General features: G+C 48.1%; 1 protein-coding gene across 9 annotated transcripts in view; it reads right to left on the bottom strand.

The window, feature by feature from the left end:
- Nucleotides 1–902: 902 nt before the first annotated feature.
- Nucleotides 903–12,938, bottom strand: part of CHD2 (chromodomain helicase DNA binding protein 2) — an 84,980-nt gene continuing 72,944 nt past the window's right edge. For all 9 annotated transcript variants that reach the window (XM_032122499.1, XM_032122500.1, XM_032122501.1 and 6 more), the window contains 11 exons: nt 12,075–12,213; nt 11,787–11,937; nt 10,361–10,483; nt 9,902–10,030; nt 9,022–9,162; nt 7,743–7,877; nt 6,498–6,676; nt 5,857–5,956; nt 5,166–5,382; nt 4,541–4,790; nt 903–4,431 (listed from right to left, as the gene is read on the bottom strand). In XM_032122499.1, the coding sequence (XP_031978390.1) occupies nt 4,098–4,431; nt 4,541–4,790; nt 5,166–5,382; nt 5,857–5,956; nt 6,498–6,676; nt 7,743–7,877; nt 9,022–9,162; nt 9,902–10,030; nt 10,361–10,483; nt 11,787–11,937; nt 12,075–12,213 (1,898 nt within the window). In that variant the 3' untranslated portion in view covers nt 903–4,097. The remainder of the gene's footprint in view (nt 4,432–4,540; nt 4,791–5,165; nt 5,383–5,856; nt 5,957–6,497; nt 6,677–7,742; nt 7,878–9,021; nt 9,163–9,901; nt 10,031–10,360; nt 10,484–11,786; nt 11,938–12,074; nt 12,214–12,938) is intronic.

The following is a 12,938-nucleotide window of genomic DNA, read 5'->3' as shown; positions in this document are numbered from 1 at the left end:
CTGTGCTGGGGAGTCACCTGGCACCGATCAGGGTGCCCACATCCTTACCTGCCTGCTTAAATTAAAAAAAAAATTGAAAAGCCACAGGTAGATTCACCCCAGTGTGCCCAGGCATGTACACCCAGCCCAGCTCCCTGCAGCCCCTGTGCCTCCCTGCAGCCGAGCCCCTCTCCCTGCTGAGCCCCATGGCTCTCAGCCAGTCACTCTTTCCATTAGGAAATCCATTTTTCAGGAGCACGTAACTCAGCTGTGAAATTTCACTCTTGGCTGAAACTTGGCTCAGCAGCAGAGAGACTGGGAAGGGCTGGACCCAGTGGCTACAGGTGTGAAAAGTGCTTTTTACAATGAGCTTTTATAACTTGGGAGAAATGGTTCCAATCCCTGCTCTGTGTCTTGCCGTGTGGGCCTCAGTGTGAGCAGTGGAGGGTAAAGACCAAACCAAAGCAGCCACTGGATGCCATCACATCCCACCTGGGGAGAGGCACATCCTGCCCAGGAGGGGCTGGGGACAGAGGAGAACTCACCAATGCAGCAGGAGCAATACTTCTCCCCAGAAAAGGTAAAAAGGGTATTTACACATCCTCAGACAGATCCATAAAACATGGAGGTGGGATAAACGCATAAACATCAGTATCATCCCTGTGAAATCCTGGTGAATCTGGGTGAGAGAATGTACAGCTCCTTCTGATCAGGTGGAAATTCCCATCTGAAGAGGCTTCCAAGTGTCTATCACCACAGACTGTGAAACTGCATGAAAACAGCCAAGCAGAACATGCTTATTCCTGCACAGTGAAAATATCCATGGTGGCTTGCCTGTGGCTGGCAGGAAAGGGCCCTGTCATCCCAAAACAGCCCCCAGACCTGCCACAGGACCCCCCAGAGACACCACACTGGGGCCTTTCTGAAAATCTCAGTAACACTTTTTAATATACAAGAATCAAAAGTACAGCAGTTTTACAATGTAGGAAAATTTCATACATACTATATAAACAACATATTTACATCAGAAATCACTAGGACAGTGGCATTTCTTTCACAAATATAAATTAATATTAATTACTGTTTTTAGTCAACAGGTTTAAAAGTCCGTATTTTTACAGTAAGAGTCCTTCTCTCCCCGGAGGGGAGGCAGAGGTGGGGAGAAAAGGGGTGAAAGCAGAATATTTTTGTGTGGATCACAAACCATTCACGCAAGGACTTCAGCGCTCGGCTCCGTGTCCATTTTGGTTGGGACCACATTGCCTGTCCCAACAGCAGGTTTTGGTCTGCAGGACTTCCACTGTGTGAACTGATAACTTTACACCATTTCCAAAGAGGTCAGGCTAAAAAACTTTTTTTTTTTTTTTTTAAATAGAATCCCAGCAAGTTACTGCTTTTTCCTGCGAAGAGGCTGGAGGGAATCCCACAGCCTGTTCGGAAAGAAGAGCTGTACCAGATGCTGACACAAACACCACAGGGAAGTTTATGGCTGTGGATGTGTCCCCTCTGATCCCACTGACGTCCCCATGATTGTGTCTGGTTATGGTCCCTATGCTGAGGGGACATAAAATGCATGATTTTGTGTGTGTGCTCAGAGAAGACTTTCTCCCAAATCTCGTTCTCCAGCTTCACTAAAGCCAAACCCAACAAAGACCCACCCACCACGAGTGGACAACATGATGTGACTTCAACACCAGGCTAAAGTGACAGTGGGGACAGCTCTCCAGTGCATATGGGTAAAGCTTTTGCTGTTGCACAAGAAGGAAACCCCAACCAACCTCGTGCCTGGAACCTGGGATAAGCAGAAACCCCCACATCTCGACACAGAAAATGCCTCTTGCTGGGATCCAAAGTTTTCCTGCACCAACTCTAATACAGGTTGGGCAGTATTGCCTTTGCTACACAAGCATGGCACGAACTTCCCACTGTGACAGCACCATATGGTGACAAAAAGAGCAATTCTCTTTGCCCCTCCGAGGTTTCTTCCATTTTCACATTAAAAGCTAATAGCTCTGAAAAGAAAGGACCTCTTTGTTGAATACCACAGCCTGCAATCACAGCTGAGTGGGAAACACCACGGAAACGTGCTCTCTCCACACCTCCCACCCCTCCAAAAGGGACTGTGGAAGACTTGCCTTCACCTCACCCTGCACAGGTAAACACAAGTGTAACACTTTTATCAGGGCAGCATGTGCCCCTAAGGAAACAAAACTGCCCTGATTTTGGTGGAAATCTTGCAATATAAAAACAAAAGGGGAACAAAACATTTCCCGTGTGTCCCGTTAGAGCAGCGGGATCGGGAGGAGATGGCAGCAGATTTCCAGGGATATACTGCATGGAGGAGTATTAGTGTCAGTTTGCATGCGCCTTCCAAGGCACTGGCTGGAGTCAGGAAGCCAGCCCTGAACACCCATCTGCCCTCAGTCTTTTGGGGAAAGGACATCACAGCTTATTAGGGTCAAATACTGGCATCTTAACAGGAGGCTTCTCTGCCCCACCAAAGAGGAGCCTGGAACAGCCTGGTCTTTAATCTGAGCTCCAGGAGGTGACGCAGCCCCAGACACCACGCTCGGGGCAGCCTGGCTCTTGGGAGAGCTTTGTGGTCTCCAGGGAACTCCAACCAGAACAATAAACACCCAAGGTGCTTCTGGCCAGCAGTGTGTGCACTGCCAACCCCTCTCACCACACCAGTGTCCAGGCCGGAGCCTGGTTTGCACCAAATGCTGCGGTTTGAACACTTGGGAGTGTTTGCCCTGAAGCCCACTGAACTGGACTGCACATTCCTCTTTTCCCTCTGCCATGCTGGGCTCCAAGACATTGACTCCAAGGATTTTTGCGGATCAGTCCTGAATTCCTCATTCTCTCCCTGCTAACTGAGGTGCTAAGTCCTCGGGCTCATTTCCAACTCAGACAGACAGAAGGTCAGTAAGTGCAGGTACTTTTAGCAATTCAGAGTCACCGCTGACTGCTGGAAAGGAGGCAGGAAGGTGACCATTCCCTGAACAGTGATCGCTCCACTGCATTTCCATTTCACTTTGTTCTACTATCCTTTATCCTTCAGTTACATTAAAGGTTTGTGATCACTGCTTCATGAAGCACAGAGAGAAATTATTTGCCCAAAGACCAGAGACTTTAGCGGCAGGAAGATTAGGAGTTCCATGATCCCCAGAGCCATCTTTTGATCTTGCACCTCCCAGCCAGCATCTGTTAGTTCTTGGACCACCCAAGCTGCCTATGCCAGAAGAGAAGAGTTTTGTTATGAATTCCTGAGCCCTGTCCACTGGGAAATACTGTTCTCACCCCAATTTCTTTCCTACTGGTTAGAAGTGAACTAAGCCTTTGCTAAGGAAGTCAGCCTTTTTTTCCCATATCCCAGCTCCTGCTTATCCCCGGAGTCAAGATTTGCCAGTTCCAGCTCTGGAGATGGGAGGAAGCTCCCCCCCACCTCTTCTGTTGCAGGGGACACAACAGCAATCAAAGCAGAGCCAGTTTCTTGAAATGGATAAAGACATGGAAATGATAACATGGCCAGGAAAATGATGGATTGTCACCAGCATGGCTCCAGCTCCTTTGGAGTCAGCCTGCAGGGACATAAGTCCCTCTGTCAACCAAGCTTGGCTGCTGAGGGACTTTCCTGTCCCTCCTTGAATATATCCTCCCATTGCCCCATGCTGGTGACACACAAATCCCAGCCCAAGCAGTTTATCCCCAACCCCAAAGCAGCATCTGTCACGTAACATCAAGTCAGAGCAGGCACACAGCCTTGTGCACCATCCTAAGCAGCATCGATCTGCCTTCTCCTTCTGAGGAAACACTGGCTGGGGAAAATTCCCTTGGGTCCATTGGACTGAGGAAAACAAAAACAAAACAAAGAACGAGGCAGCAAGGCTGGTTCCATGATAGAACAGTTCAATGGTAAAAAAAAGGAAAGGAAATGGGAATCTAAACCAGAATCAAGAACTAGGGAAAATCTTCCTCCACCCACTCCCCCAAAATCCTCCTTGACCCAGCCAGATGATAGCAGCATGTTCGGAGTTTCTCGTTGCTGGCTTGGAGAAAGCAGCCACCGTCGCATCAATCCAAGTATTTCAGACGTGCACTTCCCCCTCTCAGTCACTTTATGCTTTCCGAATGTTCCAGTTATAATCTGGATTGTTTTTCTGTTCCAATGACCTATCCAGGGGTGACCTGTGATCAAGAGGTGACTTGGAATCGTGGGGGGATTTCTGAGAGGGGGGTGAGCGAGGGTCCGACACTGCAGGGTGAGATGGAGGGAGGGGCTGTTTGTAATCTCCCAGTTTGTCTGTGTGGAAGGACCGGTAGTGGTCCGAAGGTCCTTGGCCATGGTATCCCATGGGCGGCCTGTGGTCAGACATCCGCCGGAAATCCTGCTGGTGGTAGTTCTGAGGCCTGAAGTCGTCCGACCGCCGCCGTTTGGAATCGTGGTGGTGCCTGCGGAGAGAAAACAAACGGATGGACATCAGCTCCCCGAGCCCGGCTCTGCAGTCAGTGCATCCTCACAAACACCCCCAGCCCGTCTGAGGCGACGGGAGTCAGTCACCTGTCGTAGTAGTCTCGGTGGCCTCTGTGGTCTCGGTCGCTGTTGTACTGCTCGTACGGCCTCTTGCGGGAGAGGTTGTTTGGTCTGTAGTTGCCGGAGCTCCGGTGGGGATCCCCCCGCGACCGCCGGTCCCCGTAGTGGTGGTCCTTGTACCAGTGCTGCTCGTACTGGTGGTGCCGCTCCCCGCCCCACATCTGGTTGCTGTTGCCACCGTAGTTGAACTTTCGATCCCTCTGCCAGTCTCCTCGGTCTGCCATGAGCAAAGAGCACCTCTGAGTCTCTTTGATACTTTGGTTTAAGCCCATTTACCTCCCTGAATTCTCCAAGAAATTATAACTACTGATGCTCCTTTAACTTTCTCCTCCCTAAACTATGTGGGCTCAATTTTATTCTTTGAATTTCTTTATCATTATTTCTTTATCATGCTCACAAATCTTATTCTGTCCCATTCTTACATTCTTTTCCTCACTACATCACCATATTTCCGAGGCCAGCAGTAAGTACAGTGGTAATGTATGTTCTATCCCATCACCTTTAACCCTGACCAGTCACAAGTTCCAGAAGGATTTGTGTTCAGGAGCACTAGGTCAGAATGGAAGGTTTCTCCTGGCTTGCCAGCGCTCACCTGTGTTGCTGAAATGCCTCTTGTTTGGATGGCCATAGTTGTCCCGTGGGTGCCCATGCATCTGCTGCTGGGTGTGGGAAGGGGGCATGTGGATCTTCTGGGAATGAGGATTGTGAGGCACGTGAGACTGGGACATCACGGAATCGCGGCTGGAGCCTGAAGGCTCTGGGCGGAACGGCTTCTTCATGCTGGACATGTCCTCCTTCTTCTTTTGCTCCTGCAAGGTGGAACACAGGGATACAGCTCAGCTGCTCTCCCACCCAAAGGTCTGGACTATGTGAGCAATGGCCTTGTCTGCCAGGCTCTGGATTTTCCTCTTTGAGGACTTGGTGAGCCAACTGTGTGCCCAAGAACAGCACAAACGTGGTGGAGGACAGGCACAGTTTGGCAACTGTGCTTCTATACCTGATCTCTACAGGGCAGCACGCCCAGGCTTTTCACTCTACAGGGCAACTGAACATCATGTGCCACACCAAACAATGCTTTTGCTTGGTCAGAACACCCAGGACAAAGTGACCAGAAATGCCATGTGAAAAAGAAGGCAAGTGCAATCAGACTGTTTAGATGTTGAGAAAATCACACACTGCCAACAACGACAACAAAGAACACCCATGGTAAGAGGCAGAAAGTATTGACACTTCCAGTGCAGCAACTCTTTAAGGACAGAAAGGGAAAGCAGTTCAGCTCTCACCTCCTCTTCCTGTGATCTTTTCTTATGAGCCATCTTGTAGAGTTTGTGTAGTTTTCTGGCATCAAATTCTGTGAATTTTGACACAAATATCCATAGGTTCCTAGAAGGACATGAACATCTTCTGTTAAGTGCTACAGCAGCAGTTCAACTGCCAACCACTTCCAAACCAACATCAAATTAATTCTACCCTCTCTGGAAAACAGTCTCAGCTCAGGACAGGATGACCAGGAGGGCTGGAACCAAGTTCTTCAAAATGAAGAGGTTTGCAGTGGTTTATCTGATCTAGCTTTGAAATCAATTTTAACGAAGCCAGGACAACTTGAAGACAAAACTCTTGCCTGGGACTGGTCATGGAAGATGATCTCTGGAAGTGTTCAAGGTTTAGGCAGAATGGAGCTCTGAGCAACCTGGTCTAGTGAACTGTGTCCCTGCCAATGGCTGGGGCTCGGAACTGGGTGATTTTTAAGGTCCCTCCCAACCAAAACCATTCCATGATTCTGTAGACTGAGTGGACCAGAAAACACAAGACTTCACAGGCTAAATAAGAGGCAAATGGCACATCCATCCACAAAAAAGCCAGTAGCCTCCGACTACCATTAAAATATCCTAGACCAGCCAAGGAAAAGAAAATGCTCCCTCACCTTCTCCACAGCTTGATGTGATCCTGGTCAGTGTAGGCTTTAAGGCACTCAGAGATGCGATCACCGATTTTTAGGAGGCAGTTGCGCGTGTGCTCCAGCTGTTCTTGAACTGTCAGTCCCTTATCAGGCTTATCAAGTTGCTTCAGCGCTTTTTTGACTGGTCTCATCCTTTCCTTGCACTTGAAAGAGCAATAGAGAGTAAAAAGTCATTAATTCGGCAGAGGGCTCTACATAATTGCCCTGTTAATCGAAAAGAAGCTGGTTTAGCTTTATCTGGCCATTAGGTAAGGAGAAATCAGCTATAAAATAGCAAGTTGTTAGACAAGCTGCAGACAATAATCAGGAAAAGACAAGAGTCTCCCCACCTCCACTGTCTCTGCCTTTTAGGGGGGAACAATTTGCTTTGCAAGCTGTAACCACACATGGTCAGCCTCTGCACGGATCCCATGGCAGGCAGGGAAGCGTATCCAAGGCTCCACACACTGACCCAGCCACCTCAGCTGAAGGAATGCTCAACTCAGTCCTGTCCAATCCTATCTTTGGTCACTTTAATGCTTGCTTTTACCAAACTGGCAGACACGAGATGAAAGCACCATGTTTTTCGGCCTGGGCACATCAACACCATGCACAGATAGACAATCACGTTTTTTGACTGCCTGCCTGGATCTTCTGTGCATCACAGAAGGAAGGTTAAAGAAAAAGACAAAAAACCCCACAGGACCTGCAGCAAACACAGAGATTTACATTGAGAGAACTGTTTTTAAGAAGTGGTATTTCAGCCAAGGAGAATCTGCCATCACAGCTTCTAGTACAGGACAATTTTTACAAAGAGCCTTGCGGGCATGTTTGGTGTGAGAGCATTTACACAGTTCCACACCTCCTACAAGGTCACCCTCAAAACTCCCTGCCTGAAAGAGCTTCAATGGCTCCTTGGCTTCTACAGGAGAGGTAATGTAGGGCTGCAGGGTCTTCTGTAACCCAGGGCTGCCAGCTGAGCAGTTGGAAGTCACTAGCTGGAGCAGAGAGCCCTTGTGCATGCTCTGCTGACAGGCTACCAGCTGGTGGGCAGCTCTTGTCCAGGGCTGTCCTGCCCTGCTCTCAGATCAGGAAATCCCTGTGGGGCACTCAGGGTGGGGGTTCACACCCCAACACCTAAAACAGGTCCTTGGATGACATCTGAGCAAACCTTGGCTGCCTCGCTGGGCCCTCAGCACTGCCCTCCCATGTCCCGAGGAAAATACTCACTATGCTGAATGTTTCTTGGTCCAGATCATCATCCTCATCTTCTCCGATAGGGATTGGCTCGCTCCCTGCAGTGATGTGGACGGGACCTTGCGATCTCTTCCCTTTACTTCCAGATTTGGCCTCGCCACCTTTAGGCTTTACAAGGACAAATTACACACATCACACCATGAGCCAGAATGGAGGATCCCAAGTGACCCAGCTCACAACCTCCACACTATTGTTACTGGCAGTTGCTAAACCTGGGCACTGTTCCTACAACTTTCCTCCCAGAATCTCCAACTGTTGAGTTGCAATGGCTCTGTTTAGCTTTACATCATCCCTGAGGGAGCAGAGAGAAGTCAGAGCCAACAGTTTGGACACAAGTATGATATTCACACTCATGGGGAGGAACCGGTATTGAAGATTTGGAAGAAAGGTTAAAATAAAGACTATCTCTCCCTTGAAAAGGACAGAGCTCAGGGTAGTCTCACATCTACAAGGATCTGCAACTTCATGTGATATCACTAGTTCTCAAATCATGGCCTGTTTGTGTAAATTTTTACTTATATGACTTATCTGCAGTCAAAGCCATACCAAAAATCACTGGAAAGCAAACTTTCCCCTACATAGGCAACAAATCTTGCTAGTTTGCACTTATGACCTCAGTGTCAAAACACACTGGGCATGCAGTACATACCTGTTCCTTGGACAGGTACTTCAGGTCATTATTATGGAAGCTTTTACCCCCCCTTCCAATTTGCATCCAGCCTCAGGGCAGTTGTACCCAAAATTCAAGAGACATTTTAGTCTCCAGCATACCAGTGATGTTGAAACACTCATTCTGCTGAGTCCTGAACAGTGACAATGACAACTTACAGTCCTGATGGTGTGGACACTTGGGTCATTTGGGTGAGTTTAAATTAAAGGGGAATACAGACAAGGAGCTGCGAACCCTGTGATAAATCACAGCTGAACAGAACTTTGATCTGAGTGCTCCAGGCTCTTTCCCTGCTCTTCCTTAACATCAGCTCTGTGGCCATATCGATGTCACAGGGACAGCTGTACTTTAAAGGCAGTCTGACAAAACCTCTTCCATTTTGGTCACATTCCATGAGGCTGTAGGACATATTGCCTTTTCTACTTTTTATGGCAATTCAGAAGGGCTGCAAAAGGGATACCCCCTCACCCCATGGTGCTTCACTGACGTCTCTTCACACAGGGCCTTTAATGAATCCTAAGTCTCACAGTTTGTCCTGCTCAGGGACTTCCCTATCAAGTTGCTCCTGAGAATACCACATACCTTCTCTTTCTTGTCTTTTGTCTTCTTTTTCTCTTTATCGCTTTCCTTTTCCTTCTTAGAGGATGTCTGTTTTTCCTTGTTCTCTTTGTTCTCTTTCTTCTTCTGTTTCTTTTTCACTGGGCTCTTGTCCAAGCCATCCTCCTAGAACATCAGTCACAGCACAAAGTTGGAGTCCCTCACCCTCATGTACATTTTCTTCCATAAAACATCCTTAAAACACAGGCAACTTTTGAGGTCCATCCAGATTTACCCTCACACCTCTTTAAGTAGACAGCAAGCCCTGCTCAAGCAGCTGCCATCCCCCCGACTTGACAAGAGGGTATGAAAACCAGACCAGCCCCACTCTGTGACAAGCTGGCAAGCTGCAGAGCAGCTCTCCTGTGCCAGCTGTGCTCCAGATCGCTCAGGCCCTGAAGTAGATACTGATCAGCACACGAACAAAAAGCCTCAGACTCCAAGCCAAACCACTCAAAGACTGAACGTTTTCTAAGCAACAGCATGACCTTGGTAAACTCCAGCTCCACCACGGGCTGACATGCCCAAAAGGAGAGGGAAACAATTCTTCTTTCTCTCCTTTATAAGGGCAACAGGCTTTGTCCTGAGACAACCTTTCCCCCAAGTCAGTATGTGGATGTTTGTGGCCATTCTGGGATGCCCCAAATCACTTAAAGCACTGACCTAAAAGAACAGGTGGGAAAGGCCTTTCTTTCACACCGATAGCTGTATGGGTGTTTTTGAGTTTGTCAGTCCTGTGGGAATTCCCTCTCAGTGCCCCTGACTCCCTGGGGCTTTGCTGGGAGTGCTTCCCAAGGTGAGGTTGGGCAGTAACAGCACAGCCCAAGGAAACCTGGAAAAGCCACTATCCACCCAGCTGACTCACCTTGACTTCACCTTCTTCTGACTGGTTGTCTGAGTGCCGAGGAGAGGAGAGTTCATTCCCATGCTCATCTTTGACTTTGGGAGCCTTGTTCTCTTTCTTTACCCGTGGTTTTCTCTTCTTTAGCTTGCCCTGGTAAAAAAAAAGAACAAGTCAGGGAAAGCAAATAGCCACAGCTACTGCCTGGGGACCTATCCCATCTCCTGAACATCAAGCAAACAGCTGCAGGTCCTGCAGGATAGCAGAAAGCCTGATGAGCCCAAATCCTTCAGTAAGTGCAGTAATAACCTGCCCCTTATTAATTATCATTTAAATGATAAATATCACAATGCAATCAGACAATAGAGAAGTCCATATTCCTTCACAGAGACGATGTTTGGTGACTTGGGAACACAGGGTGTCTCCTGCCATCAGCCAACCACTTCCCCCTGAAACCCCCAGAATCAAGCAGCCACATCTCACCTCTTCCCCATCTTTCATGTTTTCTTTCTTGTCCAGATCTTTTTTCAGCAGTTTCAGTAGATAATCAACTCGGGTCTGGAGCTGTTTTCCCTGAGGTTTCTTATCTGTCTCAACAGGTAGGATCTTTGATAAAGCAGAAAAAAAGAAATATATATAATCCACATGCACAAAGCTTGACAAAAGAGATACACGCTAGCAGCACCCCTTCCAGGCCCAGCAAAGGGCAGCAGATGCTGCACCCTCTGGGGGAACAAGAAGGCTCAACCCTTTCTTCCCCCTCTCACACAGCTATCCCCTGACTGGCCAAAGCCAAAGCTCCTAGCAAGCAAGCATCTGTCCCCCTGGAATCCTGCAGAAGTTAAAGGATCCCAAGGCTTGCTAAGCCTTTCAAGCTTGCTAAGCTCTCCTGAAGGAAGAAAACCCTTTACAAGCTGTATTTGGGACCTTGAGTTGCAAAACTGAGTCCACTCCCCTTGACACATCAGATTTGTTTGTGACAGCTTGGTCACAGCAGCCCAGTCACTCTGGTAACCTGAGACATTGCTACAGCAGGGGCACAGATGCACAATTTTTAGTGGAAAACAAGGCTGAAAGGTGACGCTTTGTGGAGGAAATCTCTCAGCTTGTCAGCTAGGTTTGCTTCATCCTTCACTGGAAAATGGGTGGCGTGTCTCAGGCAGCTGTTTCCATTGCAAAATGCCTTTCAGAGCTCCACACACGGAGGGCTCCCAGGCAGAGCCTGATCTTTGCTAGAAGCACCAGCAGAGATGTCAGGGGAATGCTGCATGCTGGCAGCAAAGCTGCTGTGCAGATTCCTGGTGCTCCTCAGCCCTGTGCTTGCTGCAGTTTCCACACTCTTTCCGCCACACTGACACAATGGATGGTGGCTTATTTTTAACCCAGATCATTTCAACATGGTCCTGTAAACTGTTCTTGTGGGGATGACTGAGGAACAGAGGAACAAGATGGAGGCTTTCCAGCTGGCTGGGCTGCCATTCCCAGTCATGTAACCATATCCTCAAAGCTAACACGGACCAGTCTTGACATAAGCAGTGTCAAATCTGTGAAAAATTATTTCCACTCAGAAATTCACACTCAGATTCTTGTGAGATGCTCAAGGAAACATCAAGTCACAGCTGTGCAATGCAGCCTCTTCTATCCTGTGCGTGGAACCACACATGTCAGCACTGCCATTTTCTGCCTGCATCATTTCAGTGTGGTTCACCTGGTACTGCCCACCAAATAACACAACTCTGCTTTCCATCGAGCATGCAACATTCCATGAAGGTCACTGTATTCCTCAATATTATTTATCATGATTTTTGGAGTAGTTACAAACACAAACATCTGTCTCTGGAGTAAATGAGTCATGTTCTCTATGAGCACTGCAATGGACCCAATGGAAGCACCAAGCAAAGCGACCTACCTTATCAGATAACTTCAACTCCGGATCTGTTTTAATTAGCTCCCAGTTTCCATAACCATGCTCGTAAATTCCCACTAACAAGCGAGAATCCTCCTCCACTCCCCAGTCTACATCAAAATGAGCAGCTTTGACACGGCACGTCAGGCGGTACCTAAAGGCATTTCAAACACGAGCTACTTTTAATGCTGTGGAGGATAAAGCAAATCCACACATCCAGGCTATTCTCTTTCCACTACAAAATCCAAATCCCTGAGCCTCTTTCTGCATTGCCTACTTAGCCAAACTCACTTCTTCCTTTCCTCTGGGTCCGAGGGAATGGATTTGTGCAGCATTTCAAACTCCTCTTCATGCTGGATGATGGATTTCACATTGACTTGGACACCAGAAATCTTGATAGTAGGACCTCGTCTCTTTCCAGGTCCTTTCCCTGCTCAGCAATAAAACACAGCAATTAAGAGAGCTCTTACAGAAGGAAGTGTCTCTGTAAAATGGCTTCACAGACAGTGATCAAGACATTGCCTGCAACCTCTTATTTAAACATTAGGCCCAAAATATAAGTTTTCTTCCACTAACTCACTCAGATTTGCCATTTAAACACCTCCCAGTATCATTTTCTTAAAAAGACTTTTAAGTACGCTGGAGCTGTTTCTTCTGCAGTCTTGGTCAGCTGCAACAGGCAGAGACCCAGCAGGAAATCCATCCCTGACTCTCTATGTCCAAACCAACAGCACAGAACAGCCAGCCAGAGAGTGGGTGGTGATTCCAGCTCAAGGAATTGCTAACTGTGGATCCAGCTTTAGCATGGAGTACAGAGAACCAGTTTGATTTCCACTCCCAGGAGCAGTTAAAATAAGATCTGCTTTGCTTTGTGGCCCAGCATTCAATAAGCTGGTCACTTCAGCCTCTCCCCACAAAAACTCATGTCCAGCAGAAGCCAACAGACCCAAGTGGAACTTTCCAGTCTGAGCAGAAAGCTCAGGGGCTTCTCTCTGTGGGTGAGAGCTGCCTGGCAGAGATGGGGTGGTTTAAGTGTGTTCTTGTTCATTGCTTCTAAGTCACAATGTGGCCTCCCTGTCCAGCATGGGAATGGTTTCCTCACCAGCTCCATGGAACACTCCCAAAACCATCCTAACGGCAGCACACAACCGTCTT

Source organism: Corvus moneduloides, chromosome 13 (assembly GCF_009650955.1).
Source record: "Corvus moneduloides isolate bCorMon1 chromosome 13, bCorMon1.pri, whole genome shotgun sequence".
NCBI classification, from domain to species: Eukaryota; Metazoa; Chordata; class Aves; order Passeriformes; family Corvidae; genus Corvus; species Corvus moneduloides.
This window is presented reverse-complemented; position numbering and strand designations above follow the sequence as displayed.